This window comes from Echinops telfairi, unplaced genomic scaffold (assembly GCF_000313985.2).
Source record: "Echinops telfairi isolate 266 unplaced genomic scaffold, ASM31398v2 ScPeMD7_23;HRSCAF=83, whole genome shotgun sequence".
NCBI classification, from domain to species: domain Eukaryota; kingdom Metazoa; phylum Chordata; class Mammalia; order Afrosoricida; family Tenrecidae; genus Echinops; species Echinops telfairi.
In genome coordinates, this window is record NW_022103920.1 from 48,241,591 (window position 1) to 48,265,944 (window position 24,354).

Below are 24,354 nucleotides of genomic sequence, written 5' to 3' on the forward strand. Positions count from 1 at the left end.
TCATGAATCACGTGTTCTGCCTTTTTAGTTCTTATGTAATTAAGTCTTTCTATTAAAAAAAACACTAATTTTTTTCTAGCTCATTTGGTTCTATAAAACCAACCTACCTCTAACTACCAGGCTGATGTTGGAATTTAATGTAAAACTTTCAATACTCACATCAAGGTCATCTTTTGCGTTGTAGTAGACAACTTCATTGCTCTATAAAGAAAGGAGACAAAAAGTGCTTAATTCAACTGAGTAAAAAGATTTTTAAATGTTTAACATATTTTAGCTATTTGAAACTAATCAACCCTTGCTAATCTTATTTTTACAATTTTTTTGCATTTACTCTTATAAGTTTCTACAAATATCTACACAGGCATACTAATATGCATTTTTTCATAAAACATTAAGTGAAATATTAGAAAAGTATATCTTACACTGGGTGACAATATTTTTTTCTGAGAATATTTTTATAGTCTGAGAATATTTTTTTCAAGGGAAAAAAAGGTATGAAGGCACACTGTACATAAGTAATAAAATTATCTAAGCTATTAAATAATTTACATATAGGATAATGCAATGAGTGTGTATGCTGGCCAATTAACTAGGAGTTCATGAAAATCATGATTTAAATATAAATATACATATTTCCCATTGTTGAAATTATTCTTGAAGAAATGAGTGTATATAGAGATAAGAGATTAGGAGGGTGAATTTGGGAAAATAAAAAGATCAGATTATCCAACATACTCATGATCACATATTCCAAGACCAATAGCAAGAAAAACTATACTTGGGCAAGTCAGCTAGTTATCAATATTGCCAAAATATGCCATAAATATAAATTATAGATGTGCATGGTGTTACAGAGGGGAAAATAGGGATACATATCATGACTGGCAATGTTTAAAATTCCTATAATCTATAACTTTATAGTTCCATGCACTGTAAAAAACTAATCTTCTTATATTCATTTCCATTTTATTTTTCTTCTCATGAATTGACCAGTGTTTTGGTTTTTTTTTTTTAATCGTTTTATTAGGGGCTCATACAGCTCTTATCACAATCCATACAAACATCAATTGTGTAAAGCACATTTGCACATTCATTGCCTGAATTAACTACAGTTATAGTCAATTTGCCCACCTCTTGTCTGTCAGTTTGTCATGCGGTGGTGGCTTGCATGGTGCTGGGAGACCTGAAGCTACGTCACTTGTTATTTGAAAGGCCAGCAAGCTCGCCCAAAGTGAACAGGTTTCAGCAGAGCTTCTAGAGTAAGCACAGAATACTAAGAAGGAACAGACTGCCCATTTGGAAAGACTTCGCTGATGAAAACCTATGCACGGCATGGAAGCACTGTAAGATACTGAAGGCCTGGCCTAATGAAGAGAAGCAGAGCCCTGTCAAAGACAGTGCCAGAGGATGGCCCCTCAGGCGGGAAGCATTTGAATGTGACTGAGGAAGAAGAGCTGCTTTCACCAAGTAGAGTTGACCACAGTGAGTTGAACTGACTAAAGCCTGTGGGCGTAACGCCTATGGGATCTTCATTTTCTAGTGAGAGCACAATTCAAGGCAAGAACAAACTGCTGCAAAGTCAGCTAACTTGGAATGTGCAAAATATGAATCTAGGAATATTATGTCATCAAAAAAGAAATGGAATGGATAAATGTGGGAAACAGAAAGATTTCTCCCAAGCCGTTTCCCCCAAATATGTTAGACTGAGGACACTGCTTGCAGCTAATGATAAAAGTTATTTCCCTGGAGGCAATCAGCTGCCAGGCTGTTGTCTCGCCCCACCTCCGGTTGGGGCTACTCCCAGCTGCTGGGGACAATGGGCTAAGGCTTGGTTACTGTAGATGGGGTTTACACCATACTGATAATAGTTCCTATGGAGATCCAGAGAAAGATCAAACATCCAAAGTTAGCTGCCATCCTGACTTTAGGGTCTGCCCATCTTGTCACATGCATACCCCCAATCCCTCCTCTTCCTATTGCATGTATACCCCTAGATTGTCCCCCTCTCATTGCTGTATAACCTATAGCGCAACCCCTTCCTGTGACGTATGTCTTTACCTGTAATTAGGGGGCTTGTATACTCCCAAAGGTATATAAGCCTGGGTTAGCAATAGAGCTCTCTTAGAACTTACCTTGACCTCTCTTTGGCTCCCTCTTCTCCCCTGTTCCCTTCCCCCTCTCCACGTGGACCACCAAGGGGGCTGAGGTGAGTATTGCTACCATGAAATGTGTCTGACTCCATTATTTCAATCTCTCTCTTCTATCTCTCATGCTCTCGATGACTTTAATATAATATTTATATATCTCAACCGTACAATTGTGCCTACTGAACCTGTGATTAGTGGGGGAGGGCTGGCACCCCCATCGACCACAGATAAAGATCACATTCTGGGTGTCAGTGAGTTGAAATGGACTGTGAGTCAGAAAAATATGTGGCTTACCATTTGGGAATGACAAAATCAAAAGAAATTGCATAGGATTCATCATCAAAAAGGACATTTTAAGATCTATCTTGAATTGCATGCTTTCTGTGATAGAATTTCATTTATTTACACTCAAGAAAATACAACCAATATAACTATTGTGAAATTTATGCACCAAGTGCTAAAGTGGGTGATGGTGCAATTGAAGAATTCTACCAAAGTCTTCAGTCCAATATTGATCAAATATGCAATCAAGATTCATTGATAATTATTGAAAGGCAAACGTGGGAAACAAATAGGGAGGAAAAGTAGTTGGGAAAGATGGTCATGGTGACAGAAATGAAGCTGGATATCAAATGAAAGAATTTTGCAAAACCAATGGCGTCTTCATCCCAAATACCTTTATTCAACATCACAAACAGCAAATGAATTATGTGGATTTCCCCAGATTGAATACACAGAAATCAAAGTGTCAACATCTGTAGAGAGAGGAAATGGAGATGATCAATATCAGCAGCTAAAACCAGGCCAGCGACTGACAGTGGAACAAGTACCAATTGCTTATTTGTGAAGTCAGGTTAAAGTTGAAGAAAGTCAAAACAAGCCCACAAGAGCCAAAATACAACCTTGAGTAAGACACACCTGAATATCTCAAGAACAGATTTTCCGCATTGAACACTAAAGACCTGATCCATCAGGAACATCATCCATGAAGAGAGTAAAATGTCTTTTAAAAGACATGAAGAAAAAGGAGATCAAAGTGAATGTCTGAAGAGACTTTGAAACTTGTTCTTAATCATAGAGAAGCTACTGCAAACGTAAGAAATTATAAAATCAGAGATGAGCAGACAGTTTCAAAGGGCAGATTGAGAACACAAAATAAAATGATATTATGGGAGGTTCCAAAACCTAGAGTTAAAAAAACAAAAAGAACATGCTCAGCACATTTTAAACTGAAAGGATTAAAACAAACAAAAACATCAAGCCTCGTGTGTTCAGTTGCAGTGTTTTAAGATTCTATACACCAAACATTGAATGATATGGGAATTATCAAAAGAGGATAAAAAACCATATAAATCATTTTATTGGCGGATTGTACAACTCATCACAATCCATCCATCCATTTATCCATTGTATCAAGCACATTTGTACATTTGTTGTCATCATCATTTTCAAAACAGTTTCTTTCTACTTGAGCCCTTGGTGTCAGTTTCTCATTTTTTTAATGTTCTCCCCACTCCTCCTCCATGAACCCTTGATAATTTATAAATTATTATTTTTTCAAGTCTTACATTGATCAATGTCTCCCTTCACCCACTTTTCTGTTGTCCATCCCCCTGGGAGGGGGTTATAGATAGATCTTTGCAATTGGTTCCCCGATTCTATCACCACCTTCACCTTCACCTTCCCCTCCTGGTATCCCTACTATCAATATTGGTCCGGAGGAGTTTATCTGTCCCGGATTCCCTGTGTTTCCAGCACTTATCTGTACCCATGTACATGCTCTGGTCTAGCCAGACTTGTAAGGCAGATTTGGGGTCATGATAGTGGGGTGGGGGGCATTAAAGAACTAGAGGAAAGTTGGGGGAAAAGATGGAAAAATAGAGTCACTGTACCAAAAAGTATTAATAGCCTTTCCACCATTTCAGTAGGTAACAGATGAGCAAGAAACAATGATATTGCAGTAATAGGTCCAAGCTTCACTTTTGGCATTAGCCAAAAATAAAAAACAAGGCTCTAGGAATTGATGGAATGCCATGGAACTGTTTCAACAAGGTGATAGCATGCACTTGTGTATGCCAGGAAATTCAGAAGACAGCTACTTGGCCAAATGCCTGGACAAGATACCTATGTGTACCCATTCCAAAGCAAGGTGACCAACAGAATGTGCACATTATAGAACAATATCTTTATTATCACATTCAAGTAAGATTTTGCTTAAGATCATCCAACAGCGGTTGCAGCAATGGACTAACAGGGAGTTGCCAGAGTTTCAGACCAGATTCAGAAGGAGGACATGGGTCACAGTGAAGGCCTTGGTGATGTCAGGTGTATCCTACTGAGAGCAAAGAATACCAGAAGGATGATTACTGGTGCCAAAGCTACCCTTCCGGACACGGTAAAGAACTGTAACTCCTTAATGGCGTAGAAATCCCCTTAGAACTGCTAGAATTACCACTTGAAATAGAACAATTAAAATTACCATTAAAAAGAGAATCAGGTAGCATGAAAGCTTTAACATAGAAAAATGGTCCAGTTTCTGAAATGTTTTTATAGCAATAGCTTTGTAACAGAGAGAAAATGCAAAACCAGAAAGCAAGAGAACCTTCTTAATCCACCTGAGACCCAAATCTAATTATTAGTTTATTGATCTAGTTTACTACTCTGTAACTTGTACTTAGGAGTCAATTTTCCATTTATAATGTGTATTACTTTAAAAGTTACAACACTGATTAAGTTTAAATTTATGTGAGAGTTTATTTCTGCTATCCTGTGATTATATTTTCAGAATTGGAATTTGTAGAAAACAAGATGAAAACACATTAAATGTTAAGTAGTTCAGTATCATTATTTTCAACAGACATTTATTAAATATATATATATATATACTAATATGCCAAGATAGAAAAAAGAAAGTGAAATATATACATGTCCACTCTATGTAAAATAATAGATGCTGATCAACTATAGTGCAATGTGTATAGCTAGAATTATACATGGTTTATGATAAAGAAATGTAACTTTTAACAGAAACTGAATACTACTATTTCATTAAGATAAAATGTGCTTTCACTAAAAATTTGAATAAAATAGAGAAATCTATACTTATTTAAGGATTCCTACTATTTTGCTCTTCATTGTAATATATTTTATACAAAGCCCTATCACTTAGTCTCTTTCAGAAAGTTATAAATTGTTCCTAAAACTATTGTTAGATATATGCATTCTAAAATCTATTTAAAGCATCTGTACTTGAGCAAAGCTTTCTGAATTTTGGATGAAATGTAATTCCAAAGACATATTTCTTTTCTTTAATCAAACTGAAAAATTAAATTAGGTATAAATCTTTTCTGCATGCCAACCTCTTCATTCCTTCTAGAAAGTGGGAATTTTTTATTTAAAATGTTATGAGTTGTTTCTCAATAACTGTTTATCTAAGAGAACACAGGTGTTAGTGAAAAAGTTCAGTGGATTGTATTCACAGTCTTCCATCTTAGTTTCTCATCTAAATTTCATCACCAATAAATGTAATGTTTCTTTGGATTTAGGAGATATATTTTACCTTGATTTTTACTACTGTATTATTTTTCCAGAGCCCCAAATTTGGTATTAATAATATATAAGTGTGTATACACACACACACACACACTTCATTCTCCCCTTATTTTAGAGAAGTCCCATGGAACATATTTAATATGGAAAAATTGATACAATGCATCAGAATTTGGGGAAATTCTCATACATACAATGTATCAGAATTTGGGGGGGATTCTCATTCATACAATGTATCAGAATTTGGGGGAATTCTCATTCATACAATGTATCGGAATTTGGGGGAATTCTCATTCATACAATGTATCGGAATTTGGGGGGGATTCTCATTCATACAATGTATCATAATTTGGGGGGATTCTCATTCATACAATGTATCGGAATTTGGGGGAATTCTCATTCATACAATGTATCAGAATTTGGAGGGATTCTCATTCATACAATGTATCAGAATTTGAGGGAATTCTCATTCATACAATGTATCAGAATTTGGGGGAATTCTCATTCATACAATGTATCAGAATTTGAGGGAATTCTCATTCATACAATGTATCAGAATTTGGGGGATTCTCATTCATACTATGTATCAGAATTTGGGGGAATTCTCATTTCCCATTTAATCTGCAAGCCCATCTCTTTGGTAATATGGTATTTAAATAAATGGAAATAGAACATTCAGAGAGCACTTAATTTATATAGCCACGCAAAGACAAAATCCTAAGAATTAATCATATGTTTGTTCAGTGAATTGCAATGGTTTGTTTAACTGTGATTTTGGGTTAGGCAGTTTGAGAATCATTTGGCACAGGGCCACTTTTGACTATAAATTTGAGAAAAATCATAATTATATGAAGCAGTAGTTCATTTTGTTCCTATCACATTTTTGGATATATATTACATATAACTGTGTATATATGTGTGTGCAGAGTTATGCTGATCTATATCCTTCTGCACCAGAGCCAATCTGCAAACGCCTGAAACGCCGAAATGCGCGGAACAGTTGAGAAGCCCGACTTCTTGCTCTTGGGTTCTCACCGACATGAAATCTGATTGACATGAGCTCTGTGACAGGAAAACAAATGTAGGAGAGGAGATATTACAACAAAAGCAATAGCGTTGGGTGCAAAAATGAAAGGACGAGAAGAAAAAGTATCGGTTGAATTCCTTGCTCGCATTTCCTTCCCGGAAAGTTACACCGATGTCATTCACTCTCGTGACTAAAGCGAGAGCGCATTGTGACAGGAACAAACGACTGAACTGATTTACTGGTATTTGGGTTTTTTAAACTTTTGGGGGCTTGTGGGTAAGTTTGCAAGTAAAGTACTTAATAATATCATCTATTGATGCATTTCACACTAAATATAGAGGTTTTCAGTACGTTGAAGTGTGCAGTGTGCTGAGATAAAGCCAGCAACAGCCTCAAACTGCATGTATTGCTGCAGTTGTAGGGTTCCATGTAGCCAATTTTCAACTCGTCATGACCCTGGGGGCAGAGGCCAGAAGTGCCCTCTAGGATTTTCTAGATTGTCACTCTGACAGGAGCAGATGAGAGTCTTTCCTCCGCAAAGCCACGGGCTGGTTCGAACGACTACCTTTTTGATCAGCAGCCAAACACTTAATCATAGTGTCAGCAGGGATCCTAAAGATTTATGGATTCGTTAAACCTTCAGAGAACTGTTTTCCATAATTTCAACAGCACCAGATGACAAAAACAAATGGTCTTGTTGCTGATTTTTAACTAAGTTGTTTAGTTATTTATTATCTCCTTGAAACAAATTTACCCAAATAGCTCCTGCTAATATGATATAGCCATCTCCTGAAATTTAAAGCATCTAGCAAGTTGAGAGATAAATTACTTTAGATCCCAGTGTATTGGTAGTCAAGAATTAAGTTTGGACAAAACAGACCACTCCATCTTAAAAATGTATATTGTGAGTGACAGTCCTTCCATGCCACTTTCCTATAAAAGCTGGTCTCTGATGAATAGTTTATGTTAAAAATCTGAAACATAAATATAAAGCTTCCACATGCTGCCAGGGATAAGACTGAAATATTGAAAATGAAAATTAGGATTTTATAGCTGACAACTGAGATGCAGGACACATCCGAACCCAAGGAGAGATGAACTCCCTGTCCAATTCACAAATTCTTTTTCCTTGGCTATCCACTCTGCACATGACCCAGTCTGCCAATTTTAGGCAACTATATTTTCTACCACTATCATTCTCTTTTATTCTTTCGTTGCTATTGTTATTTTATCACGTTTCAGCTCCAGAGATGAAGGCATTTCACTCAACATTAGGAAACTCTTTATTAAAAAGAGTTTATGTTAATGATTCTTTCTTGGCAAGATTCAGACTGTTTAGCTTAAACACACACATTTTTTCTTTTAACTTAGCACCTTTCTCTAACATTATCTTAGAAAATATATGCATCAACAGTTAGAGAAGCAAATCATCATGGGCAGGGGAGCAAGATATTGAGAATTTCCCCCAAAATTCCTCTTTACCCCCCAACATTGCCTTCTCAATGCTGTAAGTCAATTTTCCAAACACAGTGTAAAGCCGTAGGAGTCTGAGAAAAAGAAACCCCTGCTTTGAAATGTTTTCAGCATCCCATTGGAAGACTACAAGTCAGATCAGGTAAGAATTAATAAGCAGTTCTGTAACCTCCAGATTGAATGGGTCAAAATTTTCCATGCTGGAAGCTGGTGGAGAATACTTTCAGCAGGACTCTTCCAGGGAATGTAGTTTCAAGTAGCACTGCCTCCCTGCGCCCAGAAGGGGGTGCTGAATAGCCAACCTTACCTACAGGAAGAAACCTCATGGACTGGTGCTGAACTCTCAGAGGACTTAAGGAATTATTGGGCTATGGACAGTTTTCAGTATTTAGAAACAAAACAAACAATAACAACAACAACAAAAAGCATTTAAACTTTCACACCCTACTGCCAAAACAGATTAATAATTTATACTTTACAGTAAATTTTAAAATGTCTTATTACTAGATCTTTTAGAAATTTGACCAACATGACACACCAATCCTTTTGATTTGTCCAAGTCCACTGTGCTGTAAGACATGAGTCAACCAACCAGTCACACTACAGAAGTTAGAAATATGAATGTGTGTGTGTGTGTGTGTGTGGTGTGATTGTGACCATGTGTGGAGCGGGACAAGCACCCTGGGAAAAAGATATCCAAAAGCAGCTGGAGCAATAAACAAAAGACACTGGTCCTTTAAAGAATTATTTCTATTCATTTAATGTTAAGAACACATGAGCTTGTTATGTTTTCCTTCATAAAGATGAAAGTCCAAACTAAAGACGGGTATGGGTTCGCCCAGGATCTAATGTATGAGAGTAGTAGACTGGTGAAGAGTAGACTGATGACATACGATAAATTTGCATCAATGTAATATCACAAGAAACATTAAATAAGATGATGGAACTTTGGACCTTGCCTATAGCAGCCCAACTCGTAAGCACTACACCACTAGGGATATGTACCCCATAGGTGCTAGAAATTAGTATTCCATTTTCAAACAAGAAAAATATGGGAATAGATATTCATTAAATTTATCTACCTATTTGTACTGAAATGTGAACCAAAGTAAAATATTATAATCTCATTTTCCTAGATAATTTAGTATGTCAGTCTATTCAAGCTAAGTTCTCTCTACAAACACTGTATATAGCTGAGGAGGAGAATGGTGTTATTAGCTTTTTGTTTTTATTTTTAATATGAGAAATAAAATATCTTGTGAGAAACCTAAAGAAATAGTAATTAAATAATCCATTCTATCTACACCCTTTCAAGTAAAGGTTTTGTTCCAAACTTCTCTGTGATTATAAATACTCTCCTTCTAGTCCTTCATCCCTTTGTATATCAGTCCTCCTTTCTTATTGGCAATCAATTCCACTTTGTATTAAACCAAAAGTTTGCATGTCTATTAAAACACATGCTGCAGAGCCTTGCCGGATTGAATTAAACAAGCAGCCTTCACACAGAATGAGTTGGTAGCTCTCAGCTTTTTAAAACTATAATAAGCACCTCAATTTACTTTGTTTTGTCTCTTTTTATTTTTTTCCCCCTGGAAACTCTGATACATTGGGGAAACTTTTCATCGCTCAATGCAGTGGGAAAATTCTATTTAGCTAGAAAATACCCCATCGACTCTTTGATCCCAGAAGTTAGCAAATAACTAAATCTACCAATAACAGTATCATAATGTTACATTCCTCTGGCCATGATAATAAATCCAAGGGCATTTTGCTGCCAAGTTTCAACCTCTGAAAGCCCTTTCCTCTAATTATCTGATAGAGGCAGAAAATCAAAAACCTCTTTACAAAAGAAAAACAAAACAAGAATTGGAGGTCATCGGAGACCTCTCTTTCAACATGGTGAAAGCTAAGGATGAACTCAAAATACAGGGAGGCAAAGCCAAGCGCAGTGCGGGCTAGCTCAAAGGCCACCACCCTACTACACTGACAAGAGGTTGCTGACATCTGTTTGCTCCTTGCTTATAAGACCAGTGATTTATTTATTTTTTATTTAGTTAAAGTTTGAAACATAACTCTTACAAATGATGATACTAGTACAAACACCCAGTTTTCTATAATGCCTTTCTCCTGCTACCTTTATGTTTCTAATAATAAAGTTTTCTGGACTTTTATGTTGCATTAGTGGAATGGGGAGAGCATTCATTTTTCTGAAATTAATTCCTTTGTCTGTTCCCTGAGTGCTCGCTTCTACCACTCCCGGACAGATTTCATAGTTTTTCTGTCTTGAAGGAGCCCTGGTGAAGGGTTAGTTTTGAACTACGAATTAAAAGGATGATGGTTCAAAACCAGCAGCCGTTCCTTGGGACAGAAATAGGTCTTCAGCTCCTTTCAGGAGTTACCAGCTCAGACATCGTAGAGTTGCTATGACTAACAATGGTTAAAACTTAGATTATTTGACTCTCAACAGAACATATTCTTCCCTTACACTGCCAGAATGAATGCTGGAATAGCCTACATCTCAGACAATACATCCATTATATACTCTACATAGTTTACCTAGTATACAGAAACGGTCTAGTACTCTTTGAGATATATTCATTTGTTTTATCGGATTTACAAAAATACTATATAATCTATGCAAAATATGTACTTAATTGAATAATTTTTTGTTTTGTTTTGTTTCCTGGACAAACAAAACTGCAAAATAAGTTTAGTCTTTTGTAAGATTACTTCCATTACTTTTATCATAGTTCTTTTCCCCCTATTTATTCATTAGATAAAATTATAACAAAATATGTGCTTTATTATGATTCGAGTTGCATTTATTTCTTTTGTTTTCAGTTGACACAATAGCCTTTCTCAAGGTTACAGAGTCAATTCTGTCTCCTAGTGACCACAACCTAACACCCAGGCCAGAAGACTGACCACCCAGAGAGTCAAAGCCTCCAGGACAAGTTACAGGAAACAGACCGTTACGTATGCCGGTGTTCGGCTTAACGAATGGCCTGATGCTGAAGTGCTGTGCCATCACGCTTAGTTACAAAACTGATGGCACAGTCGGAAATAGCTGATGTCTGGATGAAACATGCACAAAACATCACCAAGAGTACATGTTCCACACTTCTAGAGAAAGTAAAATGCACTTAAAAAGGAGAGAAATGTAATTTATTACAATTTAATTAGAAACGGTGCTGTATTTTCTTATATGCAATAATGGCATTATGTCAGGAACATTATATGAATGTTATCGAATGAATTGGTCAATGGGTAAATTGATACCTTAGACCTATAAGAAACTACTGAACTTTTTGATAAAAACACACGTGGAGGTGCGCATACAACCACGCATCACAGTAGAGAAAAAGTATTCCACTTTTAAAAGATTGAGACAAGCTCAGGTACATGTAATCACACTCACTTATAGAAAAACCAATGAAGAATTCCATGGAGACTGTAATTTAAGAGTTTCCTGATTCAAAGGGGATCCATTTCTACAAAATATTAAAAGTCATACTATTTTATTTCTTCAGCAGATAAACTTTAATAGAAATCTGCCTATGGTTTATTTGGTGTTCCTAATAATAGTGACATATTATTTAAACTGAAGAATAGTAGGCAGAGTATAAGAAGATTAATATATTATTTTCCTCAAGTACCAAATTTCCCATGACCTCAGTTTTCTCCTTTAAAAGTATTAAATAAACCTATGGATAAACTCATCTAAAACATTAAAATTTTATCTGCTGAAATATGTCATTTATTATGCTTCTTTCTATTGAGTTAGCCCACAAATCTTCTTGAGTTTTCATCAAAGTTAATAGCTCATAATTATAACAGTATAAGATGCTGTTGTAATAGATTCGTGTTTTTCCAGTAGTAACACTACAAAGACTTTCCATATTAATCCTTATCAAGCTCAGAAAAGTTTCACTGTTATTAGGTGCCATCCGTCAGTGCTGACTCACAGCAGACCGATGCACAACGGAACAGAAAACTGCCTGGTCCGGAGCCAGCCGCATCATTGTCATGGTTGAGCCCACTGTTGTAGCTAATGTGTCGACCCATCTCGTAGAGCAGTGGTTCCCCACCTTCCTCACGCCGCAATCCTTTCATACAGTTCCTCATGTTGTGGTGACCCCCCAATCATCACATTATTTTCATTGCTACTTCATCACTGTCATTTCACTACTGTTATGAATGGGGCGACCCCTGTGAAAGGGTCATTTGAACCCCAAAGGGGTCGTGACACCCAGGTTGAGAACCGCTGCTTTAGAAGGTCTTCCCCTTTATCACGGCCCTTCCATTATACCAAGTATGATGTCCTTTCCCAAGACCTTGTCTTGCCTCATAATAGGTCTCAAAGCATACTAAATCAAAATAGAAGGACTCTGGACACCATGGCCAATGATTTCTTGAGTGTAAAATAATACTCTGGCCAAAACTGAAGTCTTGGGGACGCCTAGAACAGCTTAATTTACCTAGCATTGAGTTTCAGAGACTCCGCACGACGTGTCTCTTATGGGAGAGCATTTACGTATATTATGGCATGGGTACCTGACACCCTTCCTCAGATATGCAGCAGACATGGTGGCTTTTAAAAAAAACAAATTGATCATTTATTTAACCTTGAATCCTACTGCTTTTAAGTCTCTCACCTCTTATTTCTTCTATTGCACTTTCTCACCATTGACAAAATAGCTTCCAGCGCTTGAAATGAAAATGAATACCAGCTCAAAGACAAACATCCTTTCGAAGGCATATTGTATTAGACTTAAGTCCGATCAGACAGTAGTCTCAAAAGCTGAACTCGTTAAAGGTAAAAAGGGATTTCTAAATATTCAACAACAACAACAAAAAAGCATGTAACTTGATCTAGCGAAGATCAAGCTAGAAAGTCTAGAAAGTCTAAACAGTGAGCCATCGTTAGAAAGAACACAGACTTTGACTAAGAGATACTCTGATCATTATGAAACAAATGATGAAGAATTTCTTGAATTAGGTTAGAAGAGCAAAAGAAAGTCTAAAGGCATTCCAACCAAACACTAACCTCACTGCCACAGAGTCAATTCCAGCTCACAGGGATCGATAGGGAAGGTGAGAGCTGCCTCTGTGGGTTGCTCCAGCTTCTAGAAAGCCTCATCTTCTTCTGTGCAGAGACTGGTGGTGTCCACCTAATGACCGTGCAGCCAGCAGAGCATGTAACCACCGTGCAACCATGCGCCCTATAGGGCTGCATTCACGCGGCCTGGCTCTCTTGTTAGAGGGGTAGAGACAGGAGGGTTGGGGGGTGGGGGTGGGGGTGTTCTGGAGAAACTCCAAGCCAAAGAGGACTTGCCAGAATTTCTGCTCTGGAATAAGACCCTTCAAGCCCCATGTACATCCAAGAAGTTTTTCTTGGTGCGGTTTCCTAGCTTTCTGCACCAGAGTTAGAAGCAGGTACCCCTCTGAAAACCTCATTGGCATCTGCTGATATTTCCTACTGTAAAACTCTTGGAGACCTCACTGGGTTATTTCATGGAAACAGTCAGCTAATGCCTGGTCTGAGGATCAGTGGCACCCCTTCCTCATTCCACGAACCTACTACACTCCCGTGTCCACGTGTCTGAGGAGGACAAGGGGATAGATTATGGATGTGCCTGTAATCTTTATGATCAACACCTAGGTCAAGGTCCACCACAGGTTAGGGGGCAACACTCTCAATGCATTAGGCCGCCTCTTTAACTACGTTGTGGTATCATCTGCTTCGTTGTCTTTATCCTCTACTCATAAGCTACTTGAGGATAGGGCTCTGGCCCTGTCTTAGCCTTGGTTCCCCAGAAGTAGGCACTGCCTCTCATTACTCACAGAAATGTCCTTAGGAGGGGGACCAGGACACACGAATAGCAGAGCAGACAGGGGCGTGAGACATGGGGAGGAAATAATGCAATCCAGCAGGGGTTCTCAACCTTCCTCCTGCGTGACCCTTTCATACAGTTCCTCAGGGGGTGGTGACCGCCAACCATAAAAGTATTTTTGTTGCTACTTCATAACTGTAATGTTGCTACTGTTATGAATCAGGCGACCCCTATCAAAGGGTTGTTCGACCCCCAAAGGGGTTGCAACGCACAGGTTGAGAACCACTGCAATACTGGGTGTGCCTGTAGCTCAGGCCCTCTGGAGACGTTTGGAAGATTATATTGAGTATAGCTCAAAATAATTACACCTAAAGAACGAGAATCTTCAGACATTATCCAAGTCATCATTAGCTGAGAACTGTGACTCCCCCATGTTCTTGTCATTAGAAAGTGTTCCTGCCAAGATTTTCAGGTTGTTGCAATAGGAAGCTATAGATGGTGCAAGCTGAAAAACAACAGCTTCTGCTATAAACACACAGTGAGTGGGCTTGATCTATCGACTGAACACTTGGCTAAATAAATACGTACTTTAAACACTGTTTATTTAACAACATGACTTCTACAGACCTCGGTTCTTTGACTGTAAAGTGATGAGTTGCTTGACCATTATGATCTCTAGAATTCCTTCCACTGACATATTTTCCTCTTTCCACTGAGTAACCAATATGCTTTAGATCACAATAGAACATCAAGTAATGGCCTCGATTTCTATTTCTTAAGAGCATTTCAGTAGTTGGCTTCTTTGCTACGGTGAAAATACAACTGAACTGAAAAGAGATGTCTTTCAATTTATAAAAATTTAAAATAAAACACTCCCTTTATATGTTGTTTTTTGAAAACCTTTCTGACCAATTTCTGTGGAAGCAAGTAAAGCTATAAGCACTTCTCCATCATTGTTTTCTCTGTCTTCAAATGTCAAGTTGAAGCATATTCCCTTATCCCTGAATAAGAATAATTGTGCTCTCGAGGATAAGTGTTGGCACTAGAAAACCTCCTCAAACTGACTTACATCAGCTTCTTTACATCTACCAAACACCGCCTGTCAACCTTTGCATGGTGTCTTAATTCGGCTAGTCTAGATCCATTGCTGCTATCTTTAATTTATATGGTAAATTTTTATTCTTTTGTATTACACTAACAGAAAAATCACAAGTTTTATGTAGGTGAGAGTTCATGACTTAATTTTAGATGCTTGGTGATTCTGCTAAAAGTACAAAGGAAGGGTATCTAATAATGATATAAAGGGATTTTTTTTCAGATATTTTAGAAGCACAGTCAATATAAATAATATATGATTGTTTTGGAAACAAATAAAAATCAATAATATGCTACATTTCATTATTCTACTTTTAGTAAATGTTTATTTCAATAACATTTATAATAGTTTAAAAAATTATTTCCTGATTCGGATTTAAATTAGAGGCAGTAAAAAGGAGGAAGACCCTTGACAAGATGAATTAACACTGTGGCTCAAACCTAAGAACAGCGTGAGGGCGGTGCAGGACCAGGCGGTGTTTTATTCTGTTGTGCACAAGATCACTCTGAGGCAAACCCGACTCAGAGCATCCAACAGCAACAATAAAAGCATCTAACAACAATTAAAACATGCATTTCCTAGGAACAAGGGAACAACAAGTGATCCAAAATCAATGTGAAGGAGGGTGCGGGAGGCGTTGCAGGGCTGGATCAAGGGCAATGAAACTGAGAGGAATTTCTAAAACCCAAATGATGGCTGAACATGATAGTGAGACAAGAGGAAATTACATAGAAATAGAGGAAGGAACTAGGAGGCAAAGGGTAGTCAAAGAGATTTAAATACAGGCATATAAAGATATAAATATATTTATATACCACGAGGGGGAAATAGATCTATGTACATATATTTATGGGTTGAGTATTAAGAAAACAGATGGACAGTGGGCCCCTGTACAAGTACTCCCTCAACAGAAGAACACTTTGTTCTAACAATTCGGCACTCTGAGATGCTCACCTTCCTGGCACGAACACTGAAGACAATGGATGCACAAGCAAATGTGGTGAAGAAAGCTGATGGTGCCCGACTACCAAAAGATATGGCACCTGAAGTCTTAAAGACCTGAAGATAAACAAGCAGCCATTTAGCTGAGAGACAACAAAACCCACATGGAAGAAGCACACCAGCCTGTCCCGACTCAATCGCTGAGGACAAAGTGGGTGCATAAGCAAAAGTGATGAAGAAAGCTGATGGTGCCCAGCTATCAAATGATATAGTGTCTGGTGTCTTAAAGGCTTGAAGATAAACAGGAGGCCATCTAGCTCAGAAACAACAAAGCCCACATGGAAGAAGCACACCAGCCTACCCCAACACGACTGCTGAAGACAAAGCAGGTACATAAGCAAATGTGGTGAAGAAAGCTGGTGCCCAACTGTCAAAAGATATAGAACCTGAGGTCCTATAAGCTGGAAGATAAAGAAGGGCCATCTAACATATTCACCAGGACTGGAGGATGTATACTGGCACAGATAGGAACTGGAAATACAGGGAATCCAGGACAGATGATCCCTTCAGGACCAGTGGTGAGAGTGGCAATACCCGGAGGGTGGAGGGAAGGTGAGGGAGAAATGGGGGACAGATTACAAGGTTTACATACAACCTCTTCCCTGGTGGACAGACAGTGGAGAAGTGGGTGAGGGAGATATCGGATGGTGTAAGATATGACAAAATAATAATAATTTATAAATTATCAAGGGTTCAGGGTGGAGGGGGGTGTGGGGAGCACGGGGGAAAAAACTGAGGAGCTGATGCCAAGGGCTCAAGTAGAAAGCAGGTGTTTTGAAAATGATGATGGCAACATATGTACAAATGTGCTTGACACAATTGATGCATGTATGGATTGTGATAAGAGTTGTATGAGCCCCTAATAAAATGAATTAAAAATTAAAATTAAAAAAACACATGCATATTCTTAAATTCTAATTTATGAAAGTCACAATCCAAAAGATTCTCAATGCAATCCAAACTACTTTCAATATAGTTAAGCTGTATATTTTATTTCATCTATATTCCAAATTAAAATGAGATAAGGAGCATAGAAAGGGAATTCTGTGTTACCAGCTTCATTCATTTTTGTGAATAATTTATTTTCATCTGTACCATGTAATACTTGTTAAAATATAAACATTTTTTTCCTTTAGAGCATTACATGAAAGCCTTCATGAGTTTTAAAATATCATGAAGAAAAAAAAGCTGCGCCAAGAGATCCAATGATGCCTTGAATAACAAAAGGCGTGCTTTCTATTTGCTGGTGCAATTCTTAGTTCCTGGCACTAAACAAGTTATTTAATAATTTAATTGCTAGAAAGTCTTATCTTGTCATTTAGCAAGTGGAAAGAATTGCTTTGACAAATGTTTGCAATGATAATTTCATGTGCATATATATATATATATATATATTACAGCCCCATTCCTTGGAAGTTTTCAGTAGAGATATAAATATATATGGCAGTGTAAGCTTCCATACTTAATGCTTATGTTCCAAAGACCAGCTTGTTATGAGAAAAGTGGCATAATGCAAGAGTTAAGGATAATTAGGTCAGGCTAGAAAATGGAGGATGACTACAGCCTTATAGAACTAACTGATAAATTGTGCTTTGCATGGCTGCCAAATTACATCTTTAAATAACTGCCGAGATACATCATTACATAGTTGCCAAGTCAATGAGAATCATGCTCCCACCAAGTTGACACATTATCTCAACCATCAGAGCCAGCATTACTGTCACCTCACACCTCAACATCTATTACTGCCAGACATAGATCACTGATGCATACAATTGTCAGTAGATTTTTAATGTTGTCATAATGTTAATGTCTGATAACTACATAGTTCGTAAGTGAGCAGCAGAAGTGTATCTGAAGATATACTTGTAATTTTATTATCTAATATTCAAATAATTTAGGCCTGCTTTAAACAATGACAATGAAAGCTATTATTTAAAAACCCACAATTCATTAGTATATAAGTTTACAATTTCTTAAAACTAAAATAAAGGTATTTATAATCCCTTGGAATAAATAATGAAATTTATGGAGTTTTTGAACAAGAATTGGGGAGGGCAAGAAGGAAGATTAAGTGATCAGTTAAGCGACTAGCTTAAATCAAATTATTTCAACCATCAGTGGAGATCAGAAATATTTCAAAGAAGCTGAGCCAATGAAAAGCTGGTTCACATTTTCAACTATGCCTCCAGATGTGTTGCTAAACAAAGGGGCACATCAGCATATTCTTCTTTTGATCATATTTACTTTCTTTTTAGCACATAAGAAACTCAGCATGAAAAATATTTTACATTTAAGGAATCTAGCAATTTCAAAGTCAATATCCAGGTGGGAAAAAAGGAGAGACTGTATTAGCACCCAATTAACCTTTATAGACACAATTTCCTCTCTATAATATTAAAAGACTTTTCATTCCCCCAATACATTATCTAAGTTGGCCATGTTAATGGATTATTTGTTCAGTAAAAATGCAGCATATATAAGGATGCCCAAGAAGACCGAGAGCAAAAAGCAGATATAAAATTGACACCTACTGTTACATCCTAAATGCACATGCTCAGGTAATACAGTAGAACTACAAAAAATTGTGCAAAAGTTTCATCATTTTTGGTGCCAATTCTCTTTGAAATGCCAAGAACACCATCATATGTAGCAGATACAATACAAGACAAATCTAAAGATAATTATCCCAAAATGAGAACTTTAATTTATATATTGTTTTCTATGAAAGTAGCAAATCCCCTCCCCCCAAATTATGTAACTAAATGAGAATTACTTATAAATTGCTTACTGAGAGGGAAGAAAGAAAGAAAGAAAGAAAGATTCATCTTTATAACTACAGAAAACTTATCAGAACCCTTAAGTTTTGTTGTAAGAGCACTAGTAAGCACTAATATTTTATACATATTATTTAATTATAACAAGAGCCCCGGTGGCTTAGTGAATTATGTATTGGGCTGTTAACCAGAGGGTCAGCATTTTAAAATCACAAGTAATTCAGAAGGAGATAAGTGAGGTTAATAAGTTTTAATCTGTCATGTCAGGTCACCGTAAATCAGAATCGATTCTGACTTATATAACTATAAGGTTACTAGATAAAACACAAAACACCTAGAAAAATCTTAAAATGGAGATCCCCTTGTAGAGGGGTCTCGGGGAGGAGATGAGCCAGTCAGGGTGCGATGTAACAGTGATGAGAAATACAACTTTCCTCTAGTTCTTAAATGTTTCCTCCCCGCTCCCACTACCATGACTCGAATTCGACCTTGCAAGTCTGGCTAGGCCAGAGGATGTACACTGGTACAGATAGGAGCTGAAAATACAGGGAATCCAGGGCGGATGAGCCCTGCAGGACCAGTGGTGTGAGTGGCGAAACAGGAAGGGTGAAGGGAGAATGGGTAGGAAAGAGGGAACCGATTGCAGGGAACTATATGTGACCTCCTCCCTGGGGGACAGACAACTGAAGAGTGGGTGAAGGGAGACGTCGGACAGGGCAAGATATGACAAAATACCCATTTATAAACTATCAAGGGCTCATGAGGGAGGGGGGAGCGGGGAGGGAGGGGAAGGATGAGGACCTAATGTGGGGGGTTTGAGTGGAGAGAGAATGTTTTGAGAATGACGTACAAATGCGCTTTACACAATTGATGTGTGTATGGATTGCGATAACAGTTGTATGAGCCCCTAATAAAATGTTTAAAAAAAATGTACCAAAGTTATGTAACATCATCTTTATATTTTATGGTACCTAGGAACCCTAATTTATAAATTACTGTTATATTATTTAGATTCCTACATGACATAAATGGTTAATACTCAACTACTACCCTAGATGGTAAGCAGTTTGAAACACCCCTGCTCCTTCCCCAAGAGCTGCCACAGAAGAAAGGTCTAAGGTTCTATTCTGTAAAGATTATAGGCAAGAAAACTCTATGGGGATGTGAATAGCTTTGTCTTAAGACTGGGCCCCTTAGAAAGTGGATTGCTGCACATATAGTTAGGTTAAAATTTACCATATTATTGTGTCCTTTTCATTTTGATCCATTCTTAACCTGTTCTAATTACTATTATCACTTATTTTCTTGTGGATTGAGGTTTTCTGTGTTTTATTTTGTTGTCATTGGTTAGGAGTTTACTTGTTTGTTTGTTTGCTTGGGGGCGGGGGCTATGGTTTTCTGTTTTTGAAATCCAGAAATCCAGGATAGGTAATCCAAAGAAGTAAATTAATAGGTAATCCAAATGGAAGTAAATTAATGTGCCCTAGGTTTATAACAGGGGACCTTGGAGGGTTAAGGAGAGCTCAGAATAAAGGATACAAAAATAAAGAAAATTTTCAAAAATGGATTGCACAAGTGACTGTATAATTTTTAAATGTATTGAAACTATTTATTTGCATTATATGTGAACTAAATGTCAACAAAATTGTTGAAAGCAAAACAAAAAGTACTATGGGGTAGTTCTACTCTATAACTCATACTTTCACCATGAGTTCTCATCCGCTTGACAGCAATGGTTTCTTTAGATTGTTTTTTGGATGGTAGTTACATCATTTTTATACAGTGTATGCAATTTTAGCATTTTCAAAATCATTGTTGCCGGGATATTTAGGGAGTAAAATCCTGGTGGTGCTTTGGGTAAGTTTTGGACAGCTAACTGCTTGGTCAGGGATGCCAAATCACCAGCCACTCTGTATAAAAAGGCTGTCTGATCACATAAAGATTTACAATGCTTTTGAAATCTTATAGAGGGATAGGGTTACTATGAATTGGAATCAACTTGATGGCCATAGGTTTTTGGATTTGGGGTGAGTACTGTATTATTAAAGTCACGTTATGAAATTATCTCTGGATGAAAGATCTCAAAGAGGTAATGGAAAATTTCAAAATGTTCCCATTTCAGAAAATGTGACCACCTAGAGAGCCCAAAATTCATTTCTATTTGTATTGCGCAGTTTGAGTAAGCCTTCAGCCAAACACATTGTAATTATATGCTAAACAGTACTTCCAAATTTACAAGTGGAAGTTATCAGGCATCAGTCATTTATTTAACGGTGTCCTGTTCTATAGTGGTTATGAGTTGGAATGCTAACCACAGGGTCAGCAAGTCCAAACCCCCAGCAACTCCACAGGAGCAAGATGAGAAGTCTGCTCTCAAAAAGATCGACAGCCTCAGAAACCCAAAAAGGCTCTACTTTATTTTATAAATTACTAGTTTGATCTTTTTAGCTTCATATTATTACTATGGAAATACTACTACAGTAGTTTGTGATTGACTGCTGACTTAAAGGTTGGCAGTGCACACCCACCCAGCTGATCGGTACAAGAAAGGCCTGGCAAACTTACACAAAGTTTCCATCTGTGAAAATCCTTTGCAGCACAGTTCTGATCGGTAGCATGTACATCATTAAGAGTTGGAATTGACTATAATGAGCTTGGTTTTTCCTTTATAGTATTGCAAGTTATGACCGTGGAAGTGGAAATTTATAGATTAACAGATTTTTCAAAATTGCATACCGTATATACTTGAGTATAAGCCAACCCGAATATCACCCGAGGCACCTAATTTTACCACAAAAATTGCATTAAAAGTGTGTTGAAAAACTTGGCTTATACACAAGTATATATGGTAATAAAAATCTAAACCCAAATATGTCTAAAACCAAGCCTCATATAATTTCTTCTAGAACAACCTGACTTCTTTTTATTTGCTGATGTAGGCAGTGTGCTGGTGAGTAGATAGATGATAAATAGATGATAGATAGTTAGATAAGATAGATATGACAGATCAAGAAAACAAGAATCCTAAGTACAGGAAGGAGTTCTAGTGGCAAAGTGATAAATTTACCATATATACTTCTGTATTAGCTGAGTTTTTCAGCACATTTTTAATGCAGTTTTTGTGGTAAAATTAGGTGCCTCGGGTGATATTCTGGTCGGCTTATATTTGAGTATATATGGTAGTGCTGTTGTTTGTCTCTGAGCATACTGTAAGCCATAACAATTCCAGGTGACAGAGTGTAAATTTCTTATAGGACTTTTCTATCCTTCATCCTATGGGAAACAGAACTTTAGGTCCTACGTGAAGCTGGTAGGTTAGGTCAGTCCAGCACTTAACCATTGCACCACCAGTTCTTCTAAAATGGGAATAACTCAAAAACCAAACTCACAGTCTTAGAGTTGATTCCAATTCACGAGCGAGACCCTTAGGACAGGCAGAATTGACCTTGTGGGTGTGAGACTGTATGTCTTTAAGAGAACAAAAAGCCTCATCTTACTCCCATAGGACAGTTGTGGTTTAGAACTGCTGACCTTGAGATTAGCAGCCCAATGAGTAACTTACTATGTGACAAGCCCTCCTAGCTTGATGTCAGTTGTGCAAAACAAACAAACAAACAAAAACTTCATGACCTGACTTCTTTTGACAGGTCAAATTACCCCTAAAATGGCATGAATGGCTCTCCAAAATTTATGTGTTTCTTTTTATATAACAAATTAAAGTTTGAACTTTACATTTATTTGAATTTTATTTTTACATATAGACTCTTACATCAGTTCTGAAACAGTATTTTGGGTGCATGTATAATGCCTCAGTCTACCAATTCTTCAGGTATAATTATTTTGAGCTATACTCAATATAGCCTTCTAATTGTCTCTGGGGAGCCTGAGCCACAGGTCTCCACACACCTGTATTGCATTATTTCCTCCCCATGTCTCACTTTCCTATCCACTCTGCTATGTGCGTGTCCAAGTTCACCTCCTAAGGACATTTCGGTAAGTCTATCATAGAATCAGTGCCTACTTCTGGGGAACCAAGGCTAAGACGGTGCCAGAACCCTATCCTCAAGTAGCTTATGTGTAGAGGATAAAGATAATGAAGCAACAACATAATAAAAGAGGCGGCCTAATTCATTAGTAAATGTTGCCACCTAACGTGTGGTGGACCTTGAACTAGGCACTGATCACAAAGATTATGATCGGAATACTAAAAACTAAATCTCTCCTCCCAAATTCTGTATGATAATGCCCCTCGGGGTGAGCTTGTGATGCAGTATGTTGTGCCATTAGCAGAGGAACATTCTCTAGGGGTCACTATGCTTCTCGACTCTTCATTCTCGGGTCTTGTCATCAAGTTCAAGTCAATGCCCATAGCAGAAGAACTGTTACGGAAGGGTAAAAGGGCACAGGCAATGCTATTTCATCTGCATAAACACAGGATCTGTCAATCAGTGTGGGACTTTCCATAGTACAGCTGGAAGTCAAAATAGACAGCTGGAAGTTTGGGGGAAAAACAATTCAAGTCGACAGCAAAATACAACACATTTGTGTATAAATCTACTCAGTATGCTTGCATTCTTATAGATACAGAAAATATTCACGCATTAGTATCACTAAAAACTTTATTTACTCCCTCATTTAATTCTTTAAAAACTCAATTTACTCAAAAATATAGGGCTGTAACTACAAATGAATTTTCACGTCTTTAAAATTTTGATGCTAGGTGTCAGATTTAAAATATTAATAGCACACTGAAGTTATTAAAGTGTATGGCAAACGAAGAAACAAACTCACTGCTGTGAAGTCAACACTGACAACCCCCAGAGGTTGAGAAGAACTTCCCCTATGGGCTTCTGAGTCTGTAATTTATAGGAGGAGCAAGTCTCCCCCTCTACCTCGGAGCAGCTGGTGGTTTCCAACTGCTGGCCTGTGGTTAGCAGCCCAATGTGGAAACACTAGGCCTCCAGGACTCCACTTTTTTTTTTTAAGCATATGGTTTGCTATATATGTATAAACACAATAACATTTTTCAGAACGGAGAAAAGTACTGCAATTCATGTTCACACCTCCAAAAAACCTTTCAAGACCTCTAGCATTCACACCTTGAAACCTAGAGAATTATATTCTACCCATCTACCAATATTACCTGCTCTGAAAGCGATCACATTAAAACATAGGTTCCCAAAGTGTATTTGGCCTACCATCACTTGAAAGGACATAAATAAATAATAACCTAGTGCCACCCTGGCCATCAAAAGCTTTTGTACTATATATAGCCCACAATTCAAGTGAAAGTCCAGGTGTTGCTTCTGTCATCCCACTGGTTCATTCCAGCACCCTCCCTGCACTCAGCCAGGGCGATGGGATGGCCCACGTTGGAGCACTTGTTGTCTCCGCAGGTCTGTCTGGATAGGACAGGCTGGATGAACAATCTGGAGGAGAAAACAACGGG

The 24,354-nt window shown here is 37.6% G+C and overlaps 1 protein-coding gene across 1 annotated transcript in view; it reads right to left on the bottom strand.

Annotated features, from left to right (window-relative positions):
• The window catches only part of CACNA2D1 (calcium voltage-gated channel auxiliary subunit alpha2delta 1), a 408,675-nt gene that overhangs the window by 188,263 nt on the left and 196,058 nt on the right, over positions 1-24,354 (bottom strand). Inside the window, exon 5 of the mRNA XM_045288646.1 lies at positions 160-201. Coding sequence (XP_045144581.1) covers positions 160-201 — 42 coding nt within the window. The remainder of the gene's footprint in view (positions 1-159; positions 202-24,354) is intronic.